The sequence below is a fragment of the Pseudophryne corroboree genome, chromosome 3 (assembly GCF_028390025.1).
Source record: "Pseudophryne corroboree isolate aPseCor3 chromosome 3, aPseCor3.hap2, whole genome shotgun sequence".
NCBI lineage: Eukaryota > Metazoa > Chordata > Amphibia > Anura > Myobatrachidae > Pseudophryne > Pseudophryne corroboree.
This window is the reverse complement of record NC_086446.1, coordinates 517,248,027-517,273,428: the sequence shown is the minus strand read 5'-3', so window position 1 is coordinate 517,273,428 and position 25,402 is coordinate 517,248,027. Positions and strand designations below refer to the sequence as shown.

General features: G+C 47.0%; 1 protein-coding gene across 1 annotated transcript in view; it reads right to left on the bottom strand.

Annotated features, from left to right (window-relative positions):
- ENDOV (endonuclease V) overlaps positions 1 to 25,402 on the bottom strand; it is a 283,144-nt gene that overhangs the window by 221,372 nt on the left and 36,370 nt on the right. Inside the window, exon 3 of the mRNA XM_063963217.1 lies at positions 5,249 to 5,383. Within this exon, the coding sequence (XP_063819287.1) occupies positions 5,249 to 5,383 (135 nt within the window). The remainder of the gene's footprint in view (positions 1 to 5,248; positions 5,384 to 25,402) is intronic.

The window sequence follows — 25,402 nt, the reverse complement described above, 5'->3', positions numbered from 1 at the left end:
GGTAAGGGCACAGCTAGTTCCCAGGAACAGAAGTCCTCCCCGGCCTCTACTACATCCACCGCATGACGCTGGAGCTCCGCTAAGGGAGTCCGTCCCAGTGGGAGCACGTCTTCGACTCTTCAGCCACATCTGAGTTCACTCACAGGTGGATCCCGGGGCAATAAAAATTCTTTCTCAGGGTTACAAGCTGGAATTCGAAAGGTGCCTCCTCGCCGGTTTTTCCTTATCGGACCTACCGGCTTCTCCCACAGAAAGGGAGATAATATTAAATACAATTCACACATTGTATCTCCAACAGGTGGTGCTCAAGGTTCCCCTCCTGCAACAAGGAAGGCGATATGACTCAACCTTGGCTGTAGTTCCGAAACCGTACGGTTCGGTCAGACCTATTTTAAAATTAAAATCTCTGAACCTATACGGGATAAGGTTCAAATTTAAAGTGGAATCGCCCAGAGCGATCATCGCCAGCCTGGAAGGGGGGGGGATTTGATGGTGTATCTAGACATAAAGGCTGCATACCTTCATGTTCCCATTTATCCACCCCATCAGGCGTACCTGACAATTGCGGTACAGGATTGTCATTACCAATTTCAGGGTAATTGGCGGAAATAATGGTGCTCATAAGCAAGCAATGAGTCACAGTTATCCCATACTTGGACGATCTCCTAATAAGGGCGAGATCAAAAGAGCAGTTGTTCAACAGCGTGTCACTTTCGCTGAAGGTGTCACAGCAACACGGCTGGATTCTCAATTTCCCGAGGTCACAGTTGGTTCCTATAACTCGTCTGCCCTTCTTGGGTATGATTCTGGATACAGACCAGAAATGGGTTTACCTTCAGATAGAGAAGGCCCAGGAACTCATGACTCTAGTCAGAGACCTATTGAAACCAAGACAGGCGTCAGTGCATCACTGCACTCGAGTCCTGGGAAAAACATTCCCTTAGGCAGGTTCCATGCGAGGACTTCAAATGGGACCTACTGGACAAGTGGTCCGGGTCACATCTACAGATTCATCAGTTGATCACCCTATCCCCCAGGGCCAGGGTATCTCTCCTGTGGTGGCTGCAGAGTGCTCACCTTCTAGAGGGCCGCAGATTCGGCATTCAGGACTGGATCCTGGTGCCCACGGACGCGAGCCTCCGAGGCTGGGGAGCAGTCACACAGGGAAGAAATTTCCAAGGTATTTTGGTCAAGTCAAGAGACTTGTCTTCACATCAACATATTGGAACTAAGGGCCATATACAACACCCTACGTCAAGCGGAGACCTTTCTTCGCGACCAACCAGTTCTGATCCAGTCAGTCAACGTCACCGCAGTAGCTCATGTAAACCGCCAAGGCGGCACAAGGAGCAGAGTGGCGATGGCGGAAGCCACCAGAATTCTTCGCTGGGCGGAGAATCATGTAAGAGCACTGTCAACAGTGTTCATTCCAGAAGTGAACAACTGGGAAGCAGACTTCCTCACCAGACATTCGTCCTGGAGAGTGGAGACTTCATCAGGAAGTCTTCGCACAGATTGCAGTTCGGTGGGGACTGCCACAGATAGACATGATGGCGTCCCGCCTCAACAAAGAGCGGCAGAGTTATTGCACCTGGTCAAGAGACCCTCAGGCAGTAGCGGTAGACGCCCTAGTGACACCGTGGGTGTTCCAGTCAGTCTATGCATTTCCTCCTCTTCCTCTCATACACAAGGGTTGAGAATAATAAGAAAAAGGAGGAGTGAGAACAATCCTCATTGTTCCAGATTGGCCACGAAGGATCTGGTATCCGGATCTGCAGAAAATGCTTACAGAAGATACGTGGCCTCTTACTCTAAGGCAGGACTTGTTGCAACAGGGCCCATGTCTGTTCCAAGACTTACCGCGGCTGCGTTTGACGGCATGGCGGTTGAACGCCGGATCCTAGCGGAAAAAGGCATTCCGGATGAGGTCATTCCTACGCTGATAAAGGCTAGGAAGGACGTGACATCTAAACATTATCACCGTATATGCCGAAAATATGTTTCTTGGTGTGAGGCCAGGAATGCTCCTACGGAAGAATTCAATCTGGGCCGTTTCCTTTACTTCCTACAAACTGGAGTGAGTTTGGGCCTAAAACTTAGGCTCCTTTAAGGTTAAGATTTCGGCCCTATCCATTTTCTTTCAAAAAGAATTGGCTTCTCTCCCAGAAGTTCAGACTTTTGTGAAGGGAGTGCTGCATTTTTAGCCTCCTTTTGTACCTCTGGTGGAGCCCTGGGACCTTAACGTGGTGTTAAGTTTCCTTAAGTCACACTGGTTTGAACCACCTAAAACGGTAGAGTTAAAATATCTCACTTGGAAGGTGGTCATGTTATTAGCCTTGGCTTCGGCTAGGCAAGTGTCGGAAATGGCGGCTTTGTCTCATAAAAGCCCCTATCTGGTTTTCCATGTCGATAGAGCGGAGCTGCAGACACGTCCTCAATTCCTGCCTAAGGTGGTATCATCCTTTCATATAAACCAGCCTATTGTGGTGCCTGTGGCTACGCATGACTTGGAGGACTCCAAGTCCCTGGATGTGGTCAGGGCTTTGAAAATTTACGTAGCCAGAACGGCTAGAGTCAGAAAAACAGAATCACTGTTTGACCTGTATGCTGCCAACAAGCTTGGCGCTCCTGCTTCAAAGCAGACTATTGCCCGCTGGATTTGTAACACCATTCAGCAGGCTCATTCTACGGCTGGATTGCCGTTGCCTAAATCGGTTAGGACCCATTCCACTAGGAAGGTGGGCTCTTTTTGGGCGGCTGCCCGAGGGGTCTCGGCATTACAGTTGTGCCGAGCTGCTACTTGGTCGGGTTCAAACACCTTTGCAAAATTCTATAAGTTTGATACCCTGGCTGAGGAGGACCTCATGTTTGCTCAATCGGTGCTGCAGAGTCATCCGCACTCTCCCGCCCGTTTGGGAGCTTTGGTATAATCCCCATGGTCCTTACGGAGTCCCCAGCATCCTCTAGGACGTAAGAGAAAATAAGATTTTAAACCTACCGGTAAATCTTTTTCTCGTAGTCCGTAGAGGATGCTGGGCGCCCGTCCCAAGTGCGGACTACTTCTGCAATACTTGTATATAGTTATTGCTTCAATAAGGGTTATGTTATAGTTGCATCGGTCCTGAACTGATGCTATGTTGTTTCATACTGTTAACTGGGTAGTTTATCACAAGTTATACGGTGTGATTGGTGTGGCTGGTATAAATCTTGCCCTTAGATTAACAAAATCCTTTCCTCGTACTGTCCGTCTCCTCTGGGCACAGTTTCTCTAACTGAGGTCTGGAGGAGGGGCATAGAGGGAGGAGCCAGTGCACACCCAGGTCTAAAGACTTTCTTAAAGTGCTCATGTCTCCTGCGGAGCCCGTCTATCCCCATGGTCCTTACGGAGTCCCCATCATCCTCTACGGACTACGAGAAAAAGATTTACTGGTAGGTTTAAAATCTTATTTTTTACCTTTGCTTATAAATAGGCAAGGGTGTTATTGTTCCACAACGAGAGTTAAATAAATGTATTTGGCCACAATGTCCCTGTTCAGTGTCCCTTAACCACATAACTGGCACTACCGAATGTGATGCGACCACAGCCTGGATTGCGTTATCTGACCAGTTCATATCACATATGACCGTGCTGCCCGGCTGTGTCCTCCCTCTTTACGCAGGAAATCCATTTTGCACAAGCACAGAATGGAATTCCTCCCGCTGACCACCGAGCCGTCCTCGCTCACAAAATCATGCTCCAGAATGCCTTGCGAGTGGCATTCTGGGGCTCATGCACTGGAAGTAAACATGCAAGGAGGGGATCACCACCCCCCACAAGTATGCTGATCTCTACATGTGCAGAGCTCAGCTGCAGCAGGGGGGACTGATCAGTCCCTCATGTGGCCCATGCTCTGAAAAGAGGCGAGGGGGAAGTGCTACCAGAGAGGGATAATGTGGGGGCCCATTGACACTGGAGGTGAGGGTGGGGGCTGTGCCCAGGCATCTATTACCAGTAGGGGGTGGGGGTGATATTGCTGGGGATTATTTTGGCACTGGGCAGGCTATTTCTACTTGGAGGAGGGAAGCATTTTACAATGGGGACCTATGGACACAGGGGTGGTAAGTGGTGTGCAAAACACCCCCCTATGTATGTTTTTTTTTTGTTTCCAATCACATAAGTTTATGTTATTGGAGTAACAAACTGAAAGACGCTTACAGAGACCAGTCAAACAACAGTAAACAGTAAATGATGTTACAGTAAATGATGATACAGTATGACAAGTACAGAAAGTATTCAAGGGTAGCGTGTGGCAAACCATGTAATAGATAAAAACCTACTTTATGGAAATAGGTAGGGATGAGAGCAGCCCGTTATGGGCTGGCAAGGTGCAGTCCAACCAGTGGAGTACGGGAGAAAAACTATAAAAGTCTTCAGCAATGGTGTAAGTGTGGGCGATGGGACGCAAAGAAGCCGAGTTTTAGGAGACTGCAGAACGAGTGAAGTGGGAGGGAGATTAGGGGGAATGGGGAAGGGGAGAAAATGGAGGGAAAGAGAGAGCTAAAAGCTAGAATCACGAGCGAGTGCAAGGGGTGAAAAAATGTAAAATAAAAAGTATAGTATAGTTTGCCAGTTTCCTGCTCCAACGACGTCACCAAATTTGCTTCCCACAATAGTTAAGGAGCCTCGCGCGGAAAAATGTCCTGGGACGGAATAGTATGGTACAAAAGAGAAATATTGCCACTGTCCATGAGGTGATAGATACAAAGGGATTCCATCGCCGACATTATGAGGGGGGACAGATTCCCGAAGGGATGTAGTAACAAAGTTTCGGATTTGGAGGTGTTGATAGAAATAGGAGTTCGGGAGGGAGTAACTCTTAAGAGTTCTGCGAAGGAGAGCAAGATAAATCTGCCAAGTATATGGCAAAATTTTATGTATGTATTTTTTTTTATAAAATGTTTAAACATATTTTGAAAAATAAATTTTAGACTTTATTAAATGTTAAAAAAAATAAAAATCAAATTCTGATTGTTTTTTTGAGAAAAAATTGTCTGTCAAGTGGCTAAATAAAATGTCTGTGGTACTACAAGACTATTCTGCAGAATCTTCCTGTAAAATGTGGGTGGTTGGTAACCATTCATTTTCAGCCTCCGACTCTTCCATAGCCTATGCCATTTATACAGGCTGCTTTAAAAAATGTGCATAAGGTAGAAAGAAGTATTTCCCCATGACTGTTATAAAGTGATCAGTAACATAGGTACAACTCACCTGAGGCATTAAATTGGGGTTCTTCTCCAGCAACCGTTTTACTGCATTTGCCAAGGCTGGTACCTCTCGAAAGGCTAGATATCCAGCTATGTAAGGGGCATCAAGGGTCACCATACAACAGTCCTCATAGATGACCTAGAAACAGAAAATTTAGTACCGACAACCACTAACCTACATTCTTAGAGAAACAAATATGTTTCCATTAGCAGTAGTTACAATATATATACAGGTTGAGTATCCCATATCCAAATATTCCGAAATACGGAATATTCCGAAATACGGACTTTTTTGAGTGAGAGTGAGATCGTGAAACCTTTGTTTTTTGATGGCTTAATGTACACAAACTTTGTTTAATACACAAAGTTATTAATAATATTGTATTAAATGACCTTCAGGCTGTGTATATAAGGTGTATATGAAACATAAATGAATTGTGTGAATGTAGACACACTTTGTTTAATGCACAAAGTTATAAAAAATATTGGCTAAAATAACCTTCAGGCTGTATGTATAAGGTGTATATGTAACATAAATGCATTCTGTGCTTAGATTTAGGTCCCATAACCATGATATCTCATTATGGTATGCAATTATTCCAAAATACGGAAAAATCCGATATCCAAAATACCTCTGGTCCCAAGCATTTTGGATAAGGGATACTCAACCTGTATATATGTATATGTATGTACATACAATGCAGTCGGCACTCACAGGATGAAAAATCACAGCCAGCCTCCGTGCAACGCTCAAAATCAAATGCACTACTCCAAAAGGAACGGCACTGGAGGCAATGAATACAGAAAAAAAGTGTATTGAAAAGCACTTCAATACACTTTTTTTCTGTATTCATTGCCTCCAGTGCCGTTCCTTTTGTAGTATTATATATATATATATATATATATATATATATATATATATATATATATATAGAGAGAGATATAGAGATATATATATATATATATATAGATATATATATATATATATATATATATACACACACACACACACACACACACACACACGCACACACACACACCTATAGCAGAATTTGTGATTTTCTGGCCATTTGTCAGAGAATATGAATGATAACTCACAAACTTTTCTTTCACTCATGGTTAGTGGTTGGGTGAAGCCATTTATTGTCGAACAATTGTGTTTACTCTCTTCTAAAATCATATTGACAACAGAAACTACCCAAATGACCCTGATCAAAAGTTTACATACACCAGTTCTTAATACCGTGTATTGCCCCCTTTAACATCAATGACAGCTTGAAGTCTTTTGTGGTAGTTGTGGATGAGGCTCTTTATTTTCTCAGATGGTAAAGCTGACCATTCTTCTTGGCAAAAAGCCTCCAGTTCCTGTAAATTCTTGGGCTGTCTTGCATGAACTGCACGTTTGAGATCTCCCCAGAGTGGCTTAATGATATTGAGGTCAGGAGACTGAGATGGCCTCTCTAGAACCTTCAATTTATTCTGCTGTAGCCAATGACAGGTCAACTTGGCCTTGTGTTTTGGATCATTGTCATGTTGGAACGTCCAAGTACGTCCCATGCGCAGCTTCTGGGCTGATGAGTGCAAATTTTCCTCCAGTATTTTCTGATAAAATGCTGCATTCATCTTGCCATCAATTTTGATCAAGTTTCCAGTGCCTTTGTAGCTCACACATCCCCAAAATATCAGCGATCCACCTCTGTGTTTCACAGTAGGAATGGTGTACCTTTCATCATAGGCCTTGTTGACTCCTCTCCAAATGTAACGTTCATGGTTGTGGCCAAAATGTTCAATTTTGGTCTCATCACTCCAAATGACTTTGTTCCAGAAGTTTTGAGGCTTGTCTCTGTGCTGTTTGGAGTATTGTAAGCGGGATGCTTTGTGGCATTTGCGTAGTAATGGCTTTCTTCTGGCGATTCAACCATGCAGCCGATTTTTCTTCAAATGCCTCCTTATTGTGCATCTTGAAACAACCTCACCACTTTTTTTCAGAGAGTCCTGTATTTCAGCTGAAGTTATTTGTGGATTTTTCTTTGCATCCCGAACAATTTTCCTGGCTGTTGTGGCTGAAATTTTTGTTGGTCTACCTGACGGTGATTTGTTTTCCACAGAATCCCTCATTTTCCACTTCTTAGAGTTTGAACACTGCTGATTGGCATTCTCAATTGCTTGGATATCTTTTTATATCCCTTTCCTGTTTTATACAGTTCAATTACCTTTTCCCGCAGATCCTTTGACAATTCTTTTGCTTTCCCCATGACTCAGAATCCAGACAAGTCAGTGCAGCACTGGATGAAGGATGCAAGGGTCTTTCAGGAGTCTAGAAACTCACTGACCTTTTATACACACACACACTGATTACAAGCAAACAGATCACAGGTGAGGATGCTTACCTTTAGTAGCCATTCAAACCCGTTTGTGTCAACTTGTGTGCATGTTATCAGGCCAAAATCTCCAGGGTATGTAAACTTTTGATCAGGGTCATTTGGGTAGTTCCTGTTGTCATGATTTAAAAAGAGTAAACACAGTTGTTTGACAATAAATGGCATCACCCAACCAGTAACCATGAGTGAAAGAAAGGTTTGTGAGTTATCATTCATATTCTCTGACAAATGGCCAGAAAATCACAAATTCTGCTAGAGTATGTAAACTTCTGAGCACAACTATATTATATATATATATATATATATATATATATATATATATATATATATATATATATATATATATATATATAAATAAAATATTATTTTTTTTTTGTATTTATTTTCTCAAATGTAAGAGTGGCACTCACAATCTCAATCTTCCATATAATATATTGCTGGGGTGCATAGTCTTAAACCATACCAATAGTTCATATCAGGGGCTGTATATATATTGAAAAGCACAGGAGAGCACTCCCCAGGCTTCTTCATATCAGAAAATAACTTTTATTACTCACAACAACATGGCAACAGAATGTAGAGATGTTTCAAGTCTCGCAGGCTAGACAAACAGTAATGGTAGTGCAAACCCAACTGTGGTAACCACTTGCCCCTAAAGTTCTTAAATTCACTCTCCAAGGACTGCCCCATAGGCATAACCAAATCAGCCATTTGCAAATAACGCATACAATCAATAAATGCCATTTCTGTCAGATATAAATCACAGCTGAAATCTATCAAGCACTAGTCAGCATACCTGCAAAACAGCCATGGAGAGAAGATTAAAGCCCCCATTTATCAAGTCTTGGAGAGTGACAAATAGCTCAGTGATAACGTTATTAGAGCCCCAATGGACATTCTACCATACAGGCACACTTCCCATATGCGTTCCACCAGTGTATTGGAACGCACAGACACTTCCTGTTTGCGGTCCATCATTATTTAGTGGAGCACAATGGCATAGCAATACCCATGTGGCGCCATATAAATAAAGGATAATAATAATGGTGTATGCGGACAAATACCAATATGCATACCAAACGGATTGGTTACACATTAGGGGATCCCCAATGGGTAAGCCGAGTCTAGGTTCACAGTGTAAACATATAAAACCCATTTTAAAAGTACCAGGTACACAAAGCTATACAAAAATATATAGTGACAACATAAATATAAATAAAATAAAACTTGCATCCCTCTCTGGATATCCAGCAGGATGCTAAACTGCATACAACGTATGTATAGCAACAGAGAATAAAAAGCAAAATAACAGGCTAATGAGGAATCATCTTATACCTATATTCCAAATAAGGCTGTTACATAGGAGGTCCACATTAGCAAAAGGTTAGATAAACATGCTTAAAGAGACCATTTCATTAAGTATCTAGACGATGGAGCCAGTAAGCCTCCTTTTTCAGACGTAGCAGACCCCTGATGCTACCCCTTGGTAGTGGGGAATCCAATCTATGGCAATATAGCGTAAAGACGAGATTTGGTGTTTCTCTCCTACAAAATGTGATGCAACTGGTTTATCCGTAGAGCCAGTTTCATAGGCTAGGCATACAGAAGAACGGTGCTGTGTCATCAGCTCTCTGAATGTACTGTTTTTCCTATGCACCACAGTCCACAAGGACAAGTTAGAAAATATACAACATGATCCAACTGGCAGGAGAGCTTTTGGCACAAATAGATCACTGGGGGACTATTCAAATGTTTGAAAAGTCAGTTGGGTGTCTGTTTCTTCTTATCTAACAGACAGGAAAAACAGACACCTAACCGACTTTTCAAACATTTGAATTCCCCCCCTTTTTATCATTATGCGGATGACAAAAGTATTGGCCCATGAGCATAGCTCTGCAAGTGGTACATCCTAGACATTTATAGCATCCATTCTTCATGGACAACCACTGAGTGTCTTGTAGATAGCCACATATCAGCCCACAATAGGTAGTGCTTCGAAATACGCCCCATCTCACGCTCAATAAAGGTGCATACAGATGGAGAGATTTTAACTATGAGAGATTTTGACTGAGCGTTTTCCCTTGAACTGGCAGTAGGAGATTTTGACTAACTTTTACAGTGAGTTTGACTAACTTTACCAGCGATTTTGGCTATGGGCGATTTTGGCTAACTCATTTAAGCAAGGGGATGCTTTTTCTTTTCCAGCGACCTAGCTAAAATCGACTTGCCTGCAAAGTCTATTTTTAGCAGCGATAAAAACCTGGCGGGGACGCGCATCGCTATCGCTGGCTGTGTACACACAGAGTATATGCACTAACTTTCTGAGCGATTTTGACTATATAGTCAAAATCTCTCAGCTATATCGCTCCGTGTGTATGGACCTTAAGGGTTGCTTAGTGCCCATTTTCTTGAAACCAACATCAGTTGTTAGCAACAGCCAGTGCTTCTTGATAGTTCTCTGTGTTGTCCGTAGATTGGTATCACAACATAAATTGAGAATGATGGTAATCTCCTTTGTGAAGTGGAACAGTGTACTTCCACTCAGATGGATCTTTTCAGGATCTCCTGACTTCTTCAGGTTGGTAGCCGCGGGCTAGAAATCCATCATAACTTTTTTGCATCTGGCTCTCCATTCTACCAGGATCAGAATTATTCTGTAAAACCCTGATAAACTGTAACACAGAGAATTTAGACTTTAGAGCGTCCGGATGGTGGCTTGTAGCCCATAGTAACGCGTTTCTGGCAGTTTCTTTTCTGCACAGAGTATAGTACAATTTGAAACCACATCGCAAAACCGTAACATCAAGAAAAATGTATTATTTCTTTATCTGCTGAAGCTGTAAAAAGTGTACAGGGGTGTCTAATTTATTCAATGTTTGCGCCATAGCACAAAAAGAAACCATATCCCTTCTCCAAATAAAAAAAACGTCATCTATATATCTCTTGAAATAAAACAATCTGTCGGTGAACAGGCTCAATATAACATTTTGTTCATATTGATTCATGTATCAAGTGAATGATGGATCTATAGTCAATCCCATAGCGGTACCAACTAACTTTTTTAAATAGAGTAATTTTTATTCAACAGCGTTTTTATATATACAGACATTTCAGTGTACACTGGGAGGCACATTGGGATTACACGTTGTTCAAAGCATTATTGTCACCAAGGATATACGTATACTTATACTGATACAAATGACATTTCCCATTTTACAGTTCCCGTGCATTCTTCCCACCATATACATATTTTCTGAAGTCTGTAACCAGGTCGCGTTTCACATACTTAACATTTTGTATTTCCTCCCACCCCCCCACCCAGGACCTGTATTAAAAATTACCCCGTCTATCAGGCCCTAAATAGCCCCCAACCCCTCTACCCCCAAACAAACCCTTTAACTAACTTAAGCCTAGTTACCTAACATATGCGTGGTGTGGTGTGGCGACCAGATATGTAAACAGCTATAATAGAGGAGAGATGAAGGTCCGGCTCAGCGCCCCAAGGCCCAAATATCACACCGCGGCGAAGGTCGGTGCCTCTAAGTCCGAAGGGCAAGGGATGAGTATGTGGAATTGATCCAAGGAGACCATATCTTCTCGTATTTGGTAAGGGCATTATATTTCATGTATACATATCGTTCTTTTGTTAGAGTATCATTTACCAAACCTTTAAAAGCATGTATCGTGGGAGGTCGCGGGGCCATCCACGTCCGCGCGATGCACACCTTTGCAAGGGCGCACATGTTGCGGGCGTACAAGTCTTCCCAGCGGGACCCAGAATCGGGGTCTCCCACCCCCAGAATGCAGAATTTCGGAGTCAGCGAGCTTCTCTGTATCCCCGTATGTTCCAGAATCGACCCGACCCCGGCCCAGAACACCTGCAGCAGCGGGCATTCCCATGTGAGGTGCCAGAATGTGCCTCCGGCAACCCCGCACTTGGGGCAAGCACCAGCGCTATCTGTCCTAAATCTGGCCAGCCTGCTCGGTGTCATGTATGATCTATGTAGAATAAAAAACTGTATCTGTTGAAACCGCAGCGATTTGGTGACCTGGCTCGGGTTACCCAGAGCGCCCTCCCAGTCTTCCCCGTCCATGGGACCTACGTCACTCTCCCATCTCTCCCTAAGACTTGAGAGCGGGTCTGCATGTGTCGTTTGAAGGAGATACGAGTAGGTGAAGGAGATCACCTTAACTCGGCCCAGTGAATGTAGAAATGCTTTCATGGGGAAGGGGAAAAGCGTTGGGGCAGAATCTGCGAATTGCGCCTGCAGGGCATGTCTCAGTTGTAAGAATCTATAGAAGTGAGAGTTCGGGAGTCCAAACTCCTCTTTCAATTGCTGAAATGATTTTAACGTGCCATTGCTATATAGCTGGGACACCGAAACTATCAAGTACGGAGCCCATACCTCCTCACCCCCCAGGGACCCCAGTTCACTGAGCAATCTGGAGTGCCACAGAGAAGTGTCCGGGTCCATTCCCTCATACCCAAGTAGGGCCTTCAATGCCAACCATATCTTCATAGCCTGGAAGACAATAGGAGGTGATAGTCTGGAAGGGTTACCCCCCGCCAAAACCTGTGCCGGGGAAAGACTTGGGTAATAGCATCTAAGGAACGCCCGGCCTAGTCCATCTTCCTCCCCTCCTCGGAGCCACATGCCAATGTGTGATAACTGAGCAGCATAATAATACAGTTGGAAGTGGGGTAATGCCAAGCCGCCGTCCCTTTTTTGTCTGGTAAGAGTGGATAATTTTATTCTGGATCTTCTATTGGCCCATATCAAGGACGTCAGGACACTATTTAATTTTCTGAAGAACGCTGGAAATATGTAAACAGGGGACTGCAATAGAACATACAAAAGTTTAGGCAACACTACCATTTTAATAAGGCCGACTCTACTCGTCATTGTCAGTGGCAGCTTGCACCAAGCTCTCGATTTGCGCACAACCATCTGTACCACAGGGTCAAGGTTTAAGGGCACAAAGTCCGATGGGTCATTGGTGACCAGGATCCCAAGGTACTTAAACTGGGCTGTCCAACACAGCGGTAAGGATATTTTCGGGGTCTGGGGGGGGGAGCCCATAACGGGCATGATAAACGATTTGGTCCAGTTTATGCGGAGACCCGAGTACCTACCGAAGGTCTCTATGACCCGCAACACAATGGGCATATCCACCGCGTAGTCTCGAAGGAATAGCAACAGGTCATCCGCATAAAGGGCCAATTTGTCAGTGCAGGGACCCGTACTGATTCCCTTAATGTCCGGGTGTGACCTAATCAAACAGGCCAGGGGCTCCATGGCTATGGCAAACAGGGCGGGAGAGAGGGGACATCCCTGTCTGGTGCCCCGTGTCAAAGGGAATGAGGAGGAAATGTATCCATTCACCAGGACCCTGGCGCGTGGATTCTGGTATAACAGTTTGACCCATTGTATAAAGTTAGGGCCAAAGCCCATGCTCCTCATAACTCCCCACAGGTATGGCCACTCAACACTATCAAAAGCCTTGGCCGCGTCCAATGAGACCACGACCTCGTCAGAAGGGAAATCATGAGGAGCCTGCAAAATAGTGTACAGCCTGCGCAAATTAATGGACGTGGATTTCCCAGGCATGAAGCCGGTTTGATCGGGATGGATTATGGATTCAATCACCGTGTTTACACGGACCGCAAGAATTTTCGCTAAGATCTTAGCGTCTGTGGGAATAAGGGAGATCGGCCTGTATGACTCCAAGAGTTTAGGGTCCTTACCAGGTTTTGGAAGCATTATTAGAATAGCCTCGGACATTGAGGGAGGAAGGCAGTCAGCGGCATATATGTTAACAAACATGTCTAGTAGTTGAGGTCCAAAGAACTTAATGTACTGTTTATATAGTTCCGTGGGAATACCGTCACTACCCGGGGATTTACCACTAGGAGCCGCCTCAACCGCCGACATCACCTCCTCCAAGGTCAGAGGCGCATCCAGGGCGTCCCTATCCTCAGGGGAAAGTTTAGAAAGGGGGATATTTGTCAGGTAGAGGTCTAGCTCCTCCCCGGAGCATGTCAGTCGACTGTTGTATACCTCCCTAAAATAACAAAGGAGTAGCTGTGCAATGTCGGGGGTGTTATCTGTAATGGAGCCGTCGGCGCCGAGCAGCTGCACTATCGTGGTCCCAGGCCTGTCGTAGTGCACCAGGTGGGCCAACAAGCTACCTGGTCTGTCCGCCTGCTTGTATATATTATTGGCCCTAAACAAGAGGGAGCGTGCATTTTTGTCTGAGAGGTGAGCCAGCCAGGCCCCCTGAGCCGTCTGCCATCGGGCCTTCAGCGCAGGGGTGCCCTCAGTCAGGTAGCGTGTCTCCAGGTCCCTGCACTCGGTCTCAAGCTGTCTTTCTGTCGCCCTGCGAGCCACCTTGCAGGCAGCAATTTTGCCAATTAAGGTACCTCGCATATACGCCTTGAATGCATCCCAAACTACCGGAGCCGGGGCCGTGTCTGCGTTATCCGCGAAAAATCCCTCCCATGTGGGCGCTAATTCTGGGCATTCGACCAGCTGGGCAAGCCAGGATGGATGCAACCTCCAATATGATTGTCCCCTCTGACAGTCCCCTACCAGTGACAGCACCAGGGGTGAATGATCGGATACCCCCCGTGCCTCGTAATGAGCGTCCATCACGCCAGGCACAAGCTCAGGTGAGACCAGGGCCAGGTCGATTCTGGAAAAGGAGCCATGTGTACTCGAGTAACAGGAGTATTGCCGAAGGGTAGGATTTCGAACCCTCCAGACATCTACCCACTGCATACTGTCTAGGAACTCTGCAAATTTAGATTTGGGAGGAATCAAGTCGCCCCCCGCTCCCTGTCTCGAAGGAGTCCTCCATCTGTCCAAAGAGGCATCCAACACAGCGTTGAAGTCTCCCAGGCAGATGACAGGAGTATGGGGGGAGGAGGCAACGAATGAGGCAGCCTTTTGCAGGACATCGTAGGAGAATAGGGGGGGAACATACACAGACAATAGGAAAAAATTTCGTGAAAACAGTTTGCACTCTAGAAATACGTATCTACCATAAGGATCTGTGTTTACCCTGATCATCTCGAACTGTACAGTCCTCCTTATCATCACCGACACCCCTCGGGAATAAGAGGAGTGTGAGGAATGATACGCCCACCCCACCCAAGGCCTGCGGAGCGATAACAGCCTATTCCCCTCCAAGTGAGTTTCACTCAAGCAAATGATATCCGGGCCATATTTCTTGATCATTTTAAATACTAGTGAACGTTTAACTTTTTTGTTGATGCCCCGGACATTCCACGCCAGAAATTTCAAGGGAGGCATGTCAGTCTAAGTATCAGCAGGGGCGCAGCTCTATTAGCAACCACCCGTCCAACCGGTGTTTCGCACCTATAATCATGTCGCCCGCAGGCCCTGAGCCCCGAGCCGGACCCCATAAAACAGTGCAAGCCCACCACACCCTCCAATTGACAAGCATATAGGCTTCTTAAATTCAAAACGAGCAACATAATAACTGCTGAGAGGCCAACGGCGGCCCCCAAACTTCCCCCCACCCCGTATACCTCCCCGAACTGTGGTATACCCATATCCCTAACTAAACTCTAACCTTGGAGATCCCAAAGCCTACGGCAACACTGTACCAGGTGTACAGATCAATCAACCCCAATACAAAAACCCTTTTGTACGTTAATGTCACTTCTCAGCAAAGTCCAGAACCATTAAGCTAGAGGAAGCTCCCTGGACTTATACTTGCGGAGTGTTGGCCCATATAGGAGGGCGACCCGGTGTCAGTCTGGAGCCAGCTGGCGGTCCCCCGGAGCATACCTGTCCAGCCAGGACGCCGCCTCCCTCGGCGAGCCGAAGAACTTTGTCTCCCCGTCCGCCACCACGCGGAGCCTGGAGGGGAACAGCATCGAGTAGGGCAGATTCAAGTCACGAAGACGTCTTTTGATGGGAAGAAACTGGGCCCGGTCTTTTTGAACGTCCGCTGCAAAGTCCGGAAATGCCGACACCCTGATTCCATTCCGGAGTAGGGGGCCCTTCACACGGCCCAGGCGCAGGACAGAGTCCCGATCCTTGTAGTGCAGGAACTTTGCAATAAAAGTTCGTGGCGGGGCGCCTGGGGGCAGAGGCCGGAAGGGCACACGGTGAGCCCGCTCCACTGCAAACTGGGAGGTGAAGGATTCCGCGCCATATGCCTCTTTTAGCCAGGACTCCAGGAAATCTTCAGGGTTTGCCCCCTCCTCCTTTTCGGGGAGGCCCACGAATCTCACATTGTTTCTGCGGAGTCTGCCCTCCATGTCCAGGAGTTTAGTTTGCATTGTCGCGACTTGCTGTGTGACTGCAGACACCGATCTCTGAAGAGGGCCACTGAGGTCCTCCAAGTTGGAGACCCTTGTTTCGGTTTCGCCCACTCTCTCCCGTATTCGCTGGACGTCCTGCCGCATCAATGATAGATCACACTGTACCTTCTCCATTTTGTCCGACAGACGTTGTTCGCTGGCCGCTATAGCCTCCAGGACCTGCTGGATGGAGGGAGCGGGTGGCTGTGTATTCGCCCCCGAGTCGGCCCCGGCCGAGGGATCCATTCTGGCAGGGGGGGGAGGCCTTAGGTGATGGCTGCGTCGACTGGGTTGCAGGCTGTCGTGCAAACTTCTCCAATTTAGCAGCGGCAGCGCTCTGGCCACCCCTCACCATCGTATCAATGCCCAGCACAGCTCAGAGTCTCGATATTCAGTGTCAAGAGGTATAGCAGAAGGGTGGTAAATGCAGTATCAGCAGCTGCCAGGCACTGGGAAAGCCAGCTGCCAGGCCAGTGGGAGAAGGGGGGAACCAGGTGAATTCAGTGGTATATAAATGTAAATCCAATATGTGATGTTCCAAGGATAAAGGCAGGGGAAGGCAGCTGGGGCCAGTCCAAGCTCCTCCAGCCCAGCACAATCACACACTCACTGCACCCTGCTGTAAGGAGGAAGGGAGGAAGCTGCAAGCAAGATGGCCGCCCAGCACATTGATCATTCCCTCCTCTCACCCTGCACCAGCCTTCAGGGGAGCTGATTTATGCCTGTGTGAAGCCCTGGGGGTGCAGGAGTGAGGTGTCGCTGTCCCCAGGAGCCGCCAGCCGCTGTGTCCGCCTCCGGCGCGGGATCGCGCGCGCACACGCGCCCGGCAGAGCTCCAAAACTGAGGCCGGGGATTGAATTGCGGCCTAGGCCCGAGGTCCGGGCGGCCGCTGGCGCGAGCCGGGAGTGCTCGTTTCGGACAGTAACAGTGCCTGCTGCCTCCCCAGTACTGATAGGCAGGAGAGGGGACCAGGGAAGACCGCAGTATAGAGCCCCAGGATTATTTCAGGATCTTTTTCCAGGGAGCTCCTCGATCCTGCTGCCTAGTCCCTTGCTGCCGTGGCCACGCCCCTCGGTACCAACTAACTTTACAAAAAAAAATCACCTTGATACATGAAATAGTTTAACTCAAGCACCAATTTTAGCAGTGACATCATAAACTCATTGGGAGGACCCTAATAGGGGCCTAATGTCAAGGCATCCATGACAGCCTGGAGACCAGCTGGGGTATCATGGGGAATCACTGTATACAGTGAGGACACATCTAGCGTACATAGTAAGCAGTCAGCAGGTATAAGACCCATCAAATCCAGATCCAATAGAAATTGTCTGGTATCCTTAAGATAAGAGGTCGTAGATTTCACAAACAGCTGTAACTAGTAATCAATTAAATGAACCAGAGGGACTTATGCACTTTGGGAGTATAGTACTGGACAGATGGAATAGTCCACAGTGAGAAACAACAGTACCTCCTCAATGATCCACCCATGAGAAAGGCCCATAGCCAACACATCATCAACCTGTTATAGAAGTTTGCACATTTAATTATAACTCATTTTACAATAGGTGTCACGGTCGGGATCCAGTCTGAAGATCGACACTGTCTAGGTCGACAATGTCACTAGGTCGACAGGTTTGGAAGGTCGACAGGTCAAAAGGTCGACTTGAGGGTTTTTAAAAAAAAAAAAAAAAACTTTTTTGAACTTTTTCATACTTAACGATCCATGTGGGACTACAATTGGAACGCCACTCTGCGACGAGCGAAGCGAGGCACCTTGCCTGAAGCATGGCAAGGGAAGCGAGCCACCTTGCCTGAAGCATGGCAAGGGAAGCGAGCCATGCGAGGGGACACGGTGCACTAATTCGGCTTCCTGGTCACTGTACGCAGAAAACTACACAAAAAAAGCGTCTTATGTCGACCTTTTGAAAAGTCGACCTAGCACATGTCGACCTAGCAACCCTGTCGACCATCCAACCCTGTCGACCTAGTGACTGTCGACCTATAGTGGTCAACCTAAACACTGTCGATTTGATGATCCACATCCGTCACGGTCAGAGAGCTGGGCTCTTATATGTCTGTCATAAGCCTCAAAGTCTTGGAGAACAATTGCTCTGCCATTATTGGTGTTACGGATCACTATTGACATATCAGCTTGTAGGGTTCTTAACGCTTGTCTTTCTACTTGACTCAAGTTGTCATGTGGTCTATTCCCTGCATTTTGTTTGCAGTCATGATCAATCATTCGCAAAGACTTTGAGGCTTACATTGTTGGACATAGGGTCAAGATTATTGGGTTTTTTAAAACTTGTGGTTTCACCATACTTGGTTGTATTTTGTTGTTGGGCAGTGTGGATGGTGTAATGGTTAGCATTACTGCCTCACAGCAACTGAGGTCATGGGTTTGATTCCCACCATGACCCTAACAGTGTGGAGTTTGTATATTCTCCCCATGACTGCATGGGTTCCTGATGGGTACTGAGATTTCCTCCCACAATCCCCCAAAATATATGCTGGTAGGTTAATTTGATCCCCAAAAAAATTAACCCTAGCATATGTGTGTGTGTGTGTGTGTGTGTGTGTGTGTGTGTGTGTGTGTGTGTGTGTGTGTGTTCCACTGGGACCGGGACTGATATTCTCAGTAAAGCTCTGCGGAATATGGGTGTACCATATAAATCACTGGTAGTAAACATTCTCCTACATGTAGTTTCTTACCTATCTTATAATGGTCTACTGACCAATTAAAAGAATCAAGTCTGTTGGTGGGTATGATAGATAACCCTTTGGATAGTAAAGTGTGCTCCGCTGTACTCAAGGGGTGTTTAGACATAATAAATATTATATATATATATAGTGGGGGGGGGGTCCCTGCACTCTCACTTGATACAGATAAGTAATGGGGTGCCAGTCAGAGTCCAATCTCATAAAAGATGGGGCCCATAGTACAACATACAGTATCTCCACTATGTGGAAAAGACAGCACTCTCCAAATTGAATTTTCAAAAAATCAAAAATAAGAATTTACTCACCGGTAATTCTATTTCTCGTAGTCCGTAGTGGATGCTGGGAACTCCGAAAGGACCATGGGGAACAGCGGGCTCCGAAGGAGGCTGGGCACTCTAGAAAGATTTAGGACTACCTGGTGTGCACTGGCTCCTCCCACTATGACCCTCCTCCAAGCCTCAGTTAGGACACTGTGCCCGGACGAGCGTACACAATAAGGAAGGATTTTGAATCCCGGGTAAGACTCATACCAGCCACACCAATCACACCGTATAACTCGTGATATTATACCCAGTTAACAGTATGAAACAACTGAGCCTCTCAACAGATGGCTCAACAATAACCCGATTTAGTTAACAATAACTATGTACAAGTATTGCAGATAAACCGCACTTGGGATGGGCGCCCAGCATCCACTACGGACTACGAGAAATAGAATTACCGGTGAGTAAATTCTTATTTTCTCTGACGTCCTAGTGGATGCTGGGAACTCCGAAAGGACCATGGGGATTATACCAAAGCTCCCAAACGGGCGGGAGAGTGCGGATGACTCTGCAGCACCGAATGAGAGAACTCCAGGTCCTCCTTAGCCAGGGTATCAAATTTGTAGAATTTTGCAAACGTGTTTGCCCCTGACCAAGTAGCTGCTCGGCAAAGTTGTAAAGCCGAGACCCCTCGGGCAGCCGCCCAAGATGAGCCCACCTTCCTTGTGGAATGGGCATTGACAGATTTTGGCTGTGGCAGGCCTGCCACAGAATGTGCAAGCTGAATTGTACTACAAATCCAACGAGCAATAGTCTGCTTAGAAGCAGGAGCACCCAGCTTGTTGGGTGCATATAAAATAAACAGCGAGTCAGATTTTCTGACTCCAGCTGTCCTGGAAACATATATTTTCAGGGCCCTGACAACGTCTAGCAACTTGGAGTCCTCCAAGTCCTTAGTAGCCGCAGGCACCACAATAGGCTGGTTCAGGTGAAACGCTGACACCACCTTAGGGAGAAACTGGGGACGAGTCCTCAATTCTGCCCTATCCGTATGGAAAATTAGATAAGGGCATTCACATGATAAAGCCGCCAATTCTGATACTCGCCTGGCCGAAGCCAAGGCCAATAACATGACCACTTTCCACATGAGATATTTCAGATCCACGGTCTTTAGTGGCTCAAACCAATGTGATTTTAAGAAACTCAACACCACGTTGAGATCCCAAGGTGCCACAGGAGGCACAAATGGGGGCTGAATATGCAGCACTCCTTTTACAAATGTCTGAACTTCAGGTACTGAAGCTAGTGCTTTTTGAAAGAAAATCGACAGAGCCGAGATCTGTACCTTAATGGAACCTAATTTTAGGCCCATATTCACTCCTGTTTGCAGGAAATGCAGAAATCGACCTAGTTGAAATTCCTCTGTTGGGGCCCTTTCGGCCTCACACCATGCAACATATTTCCGCCATATGCGGTGATAATGATTTGCTGTAACCTCTTTCCTGGCTTTAATAAGCGTAGGAATGACTTCTTCCGGAATGCCCTTTTCCTTTAGGATCCGGCGTTCAACCGCCATGCCGTCAAACGCAGCCGCGGTAAGTCTTGGAACAGACAGGGCCCTTGCTGTAGCAGGTCTTGTCTGAGCGGCAGAGGCCACGGGTCCTCTGAGATCATCTCTTGAAGTTCCGGGTACCACGCTCGTCTTGGCCAATCCGGAACCACGAGAATTGTGTTTACTCCTCGCCTTCTTATTATTCTCAATACCTTTGGTATGAGAGGCAGAGGAGGGAACACATAAACTGACTGATACACCCACGGTGTCACTAGAGCGTCCACAGCTATTGCCTGAGGGTCTCTTGACCTGGCGCAATACCTCTCTAGTTTTTTGTTTAGGCGGGACGCCATCATGTCCACCTGTGGACAATCCCACTGATTTACAATCATTTGAAAGACTTCTGGATGAAGTCCCCACTCTCCCGGGTGGAGGTCGTGCCTGCTGAGAAAGTCTGCTTCCCAGTTGTCCACTCCCGGAATGAACACTGCTGACAGTGCTAGTAGATGATTTTCCGCCCATCGGAGAATTCTTGTGGCTTCTGCCATTGCCATCCTGCTTCTTGTGCCGCCCTGTCGATTCACATGGGCGACTGCCGTGATGTTGTCTGACTGGATCAGCACCGGCTGGTGTAGGAGCAGGGATTTTGCTTGACTTAGGGCGTTGTAAATGGCCCTTAGTTCCAGAATATTTATGTGAAGGGAAGTCTCCTGACTTGACCATAGTCCTTGGAAGTTTCTTCCCCGTGTGACTGCCCCCCAGCCTCGAAGGCTGGCATCCGTGGTCACCAGGACCCAGTCCTGTATGCCGAATCTGCGGCCCTCCAGAAGATGAGCACTCTGCAGCCACCACAGAAGAGACACCCTGGTTCTTGGAGACAGGGTTATCAAGCGATGCATCTGAAGATGCGATCCGGACCACTTGTCCAACAGGTCCCACTGAAAAATTCTGGTATGGAACCTGCCGAATGGAATTGCTTCGTAAGAAGCCACCATTTTTCCCAGGACCCGCGTGCAGTGATGCACCGATACCTGTTTTGGTCTCAGGAGGTCTCTGACTAGCGAAGACAACTCCCTGGCTTTCTCCTCCGGGAGAAACACTTTTTTCTGGACTGTGTCCAGAATCATCCCCAGGAACATTAGACGTGTTGTCGGAACTGGTGCAGCACTTCGTGAGATAGTGCTACTCCCACCAACAACTGTTCCTTGGACCGTGCCTTTATTAGGAGATCGTCCAAGTACGGGATAATTAAAACTCCCTTTTTCCGAAGGAGTATCATCCTTTCCGCCATAACCTTGGTAAATACCCTCGGTGCCGTGGACAGTCCAAACGGCAGCGTCTGGAATTGGTAATGGCAATCCTGTACCACAAATCTGAGGTACTCCTGGTGAGGATGATAAATGGGGACATGCAGGTAAGCATCCTTGATGTCCAGGGATACCATGTAATCCCCCTCGTCCAGGCTTGCAATAACCGCCCTGAGCGATTCCATCTTGAACTTGAATTTTTTTTATGTATGTGTTCAAGGATTTTAAATTTAAAATGGGTCTTACCGAACCGTCCGGTTTCGGCACCACAAATAGTGTGGAATAGTAACCCCGGCCTTGTTGAAGTAGGGGTACCTTGATTATCACCTGCTGGGAATACAGCTTGTGAATTGCCGCTAGCACCGCCTCCCTGTCTGAGAGAGCAATCGGCAAGGCAGATTTTAGGAACCGGTGGGGTGGAGCCGCCTCGAATTCCAGTTTGTACCCCTGAGATACAATTTGAAGGATCCAGGGATCCACCTGTGAGCGAGCCCACTGATCGCTGAAATTCTTGAGGCGGGCCCCCACCGTACCTGGCTCCGCCCGTGGAGCCCCACCGTCATGCGGCGGACTTGGAAGAAGAAGCGGGGGAGGACTTTTGCTCCTGGGAACCTGCTGTTTGTTGCAGCCTTTTTCCCCTACCTCTGCCTCTAGACAGAAAAGACCCTCCTTTTCCACGCTTGTTTTTCTGGGTCCGAAAGGACTGAACCTGATAAAATGGCGCCTTCTTAGGCTGTGAGGGGACATGGGGTAAAAATGCTGACTTCCCAGACGTTGCTGTGGAAACTAGGTCCGAGAGACCATCCCCAAATAATTCCTCCCCTTTATAAGGCAAAACTTCCATGTGCCTTTTGGAATCTGCATCTCCAGTCCACTGGCGAGTCCATAAACATCTCCTAGCCGAAATGGACAATGCACTTACTTTAGATGCCATCCGGCAGATCTCCCTCTGTGCATCTCTCATATATAAGACTGAGTCTTTGATATGGTCTATGGTTAGCAGAATCGTGTCTCTGTCTAGTGTGTCAATATTTTCTGACAGTTTATCTGACCACGCAGCGGCAGCACTGCACATCCATGCTGACGCAATAGCTGGTCTAAGTATAATGCCTGAGTGTGTGTATACAGACTTCAGGATTGCCTCCTGCCTTCTATCAGCAGGTTCCTTAAGGGCGGCCGTATCCTGAGACGGTAGTGCCACCTTTTTAGACAAACGTGTGAGCGCTTTATCCACCCTAGGGGGTGTTTCCCAACGTGACCTATCCTCTGGCGGGAAAGGGAACGCCATTAGTATCTTTTTAGGAATTACCAATTTTTTATCAGGGGAAAGCCACGCTTCTTCACACACTTCATTTAATTCCTCTGATGGGGGAAAAACTACTGGTAGTTTTTTCTCCCCAAACATAATACCCTTTTTAGTGGTACCTGGATGTAAATCAGAAATGTTTAACACCTCTTTCATTGCCTCAATCATACAGTGAATGGCCTTAGTGGGCATCAGATTAGACTCATCGTCGTCGACACTGGTGTCGGTATCAGTGTCGACATCTGTCTGAGGTAACGGGCGTTTTACAGCCCCTGAAGACCTTTGAGACACCTGAACAGGCACGAGCTGAGAACTCGGCTGTCCCACATTAGGCATGTCGTCAAATTTTTTATGTAAGGAGTCTATACGTGCACTCATTTCTTTCCATAAGCTCATCCACTCAGGTGTCTGCCCCGCAGGGGGTGACATCCCTTGCAAAGGCATCTGCTCCGCCTCCACATCATTATCCTCATCAAACATGTCGACACAGCCGTACCGACACACCGCAGACACACAGGGAATGCTCTAAACGAGGACAGGACCCACAAAAGCCCTTTGGGGGGACAGAGTGAGAGTATGCCAGCACACACCAGAGCGCTATATAATGCAGGGACTAACTGAGTTATGTCCCCTATAGCTGCTTTTATGTATAATATATATATATTGCGCCTAAATTTAGTGCCCCCCCCCCTCTCTTTTTTACCCTTACTGTGGTTGCAGACTGCAGGGGAGAGTCAGGGAGCTTCCTTCCAGCGGAGCTGTGAGGGAAAAATGGCGCCAGTGTGCTGAAGGAGATAGCTCCGCCCCTTTTCCGCTGACTATTCTCCCGCTTTTTTATGGAATCTGGCAGGGGTATTTACCACATATATAGCCTCTGGGGCTATATATTGTGGTATTTTTGCCAGCCAAGGTGTTTTTATTGCTGCCTCAGGGCGCCCCCACCCAGCGCCCTGCACCCTCAGTGACCGGAGTGTGAAGTGTGTGAGAGGAGCAATGGCGCACAGCTGCAGTGCTGTGCGCTACCTTGGTGAAGACAGAGTCTTCATGCCGCCGATTTTCCGGACCTCTTCTTGCTTCTGGCTCTGTAAGGGGGACGGCGGCGCGGCTCCGGGACCGAACATCAAGGCTGGGCCTGCAGTCGATCCCTCTGGAGCTAATGGTGTCCAGTAGCCTAAGAAGCCCAATCCGGCTGCAAGCAGGCGAGTTCGCTTCTTCTCCCCTTAGTCCCTCGCTGCAGTGAGCCTGTTGCCGGCAGGTCTCACTGAAAATAAAAAACCTAAGTCTATCTTTCTTTCTAAGAGCTCAGGAAAGCCCCTAGTGTGCATCCAACCTCGGCCGGGCACAAAATCTAACTGAGGCTTGGAGGAGGGTCATAGTGGGAGGAGCCAGTGCACACCAGGTAGTCATAAATCTTTCTAGAGTGCCCAGCCTCCTTCGGAGCCCGCTATTCCCCATGGTCCTTTCGGAGTTCCCAGCATCCACTAGGACGTCAGAGAAAAGTGAATATTTATTGCAAAGTTTATCTCACAGTTTTCCAGGAAATGTCCAACGTTTCGGTCCACACCGGGACCTTTCTCAAGGTATACAGCAACAAAACATCCATACAGCAGTGCAGCATAAGTCAAAGTAAGCAGGGAAACTGGAGCACCGGATGGGCCTCAAAGGCCCCTGTTATATACCCAGGTATTGGCGCCATTCCTGCCTCCCAGGTGGCTGGGGGCATGGTTGAACGCATGGTGGAACGCAAGACATCACTTCCGGTGACGCCGGAAGTAGGTCGTATTGACCAAACTAAAACACAGTAGATTACTCTTTATATTGTTTATAATGGAGCTAGTGCTCATGAGAGGCCGCATCTCAGGAGGGAGCTACTCCCAGTGGCATCCTCGCGCCGGGGCTGGAAGACGCACCCGGTGGAACGCATGCTGGAACGCAAGCGTCACTTCCGGTATTGACCGGAATTGAGTCGCGCCAGCGGCCGGACAGTGCGTTGTATTGAAATGAGGCATCCACAGTGACTTGTGCATATTATGCACAATGCGGTGTAAATAATAACTGAAAAAGGGCTGTCTCACAACATAGGTCATATAAGTAAATGTCAACATACATAACATAGTAATTTGTTACATAATATAATTAGGTTTGCCCATTGAATATAGGGTCTCTCAGTGGGGTATATAAAGAGGCCTGTGAGGTCACTCCAGGTAAATCATAACGTGTATTAATGCAATAGCGAAAAGGGTGCACATATTTAAACAATGATGTCAAGTAATCAGACAGATTGTGCATAAGGTAC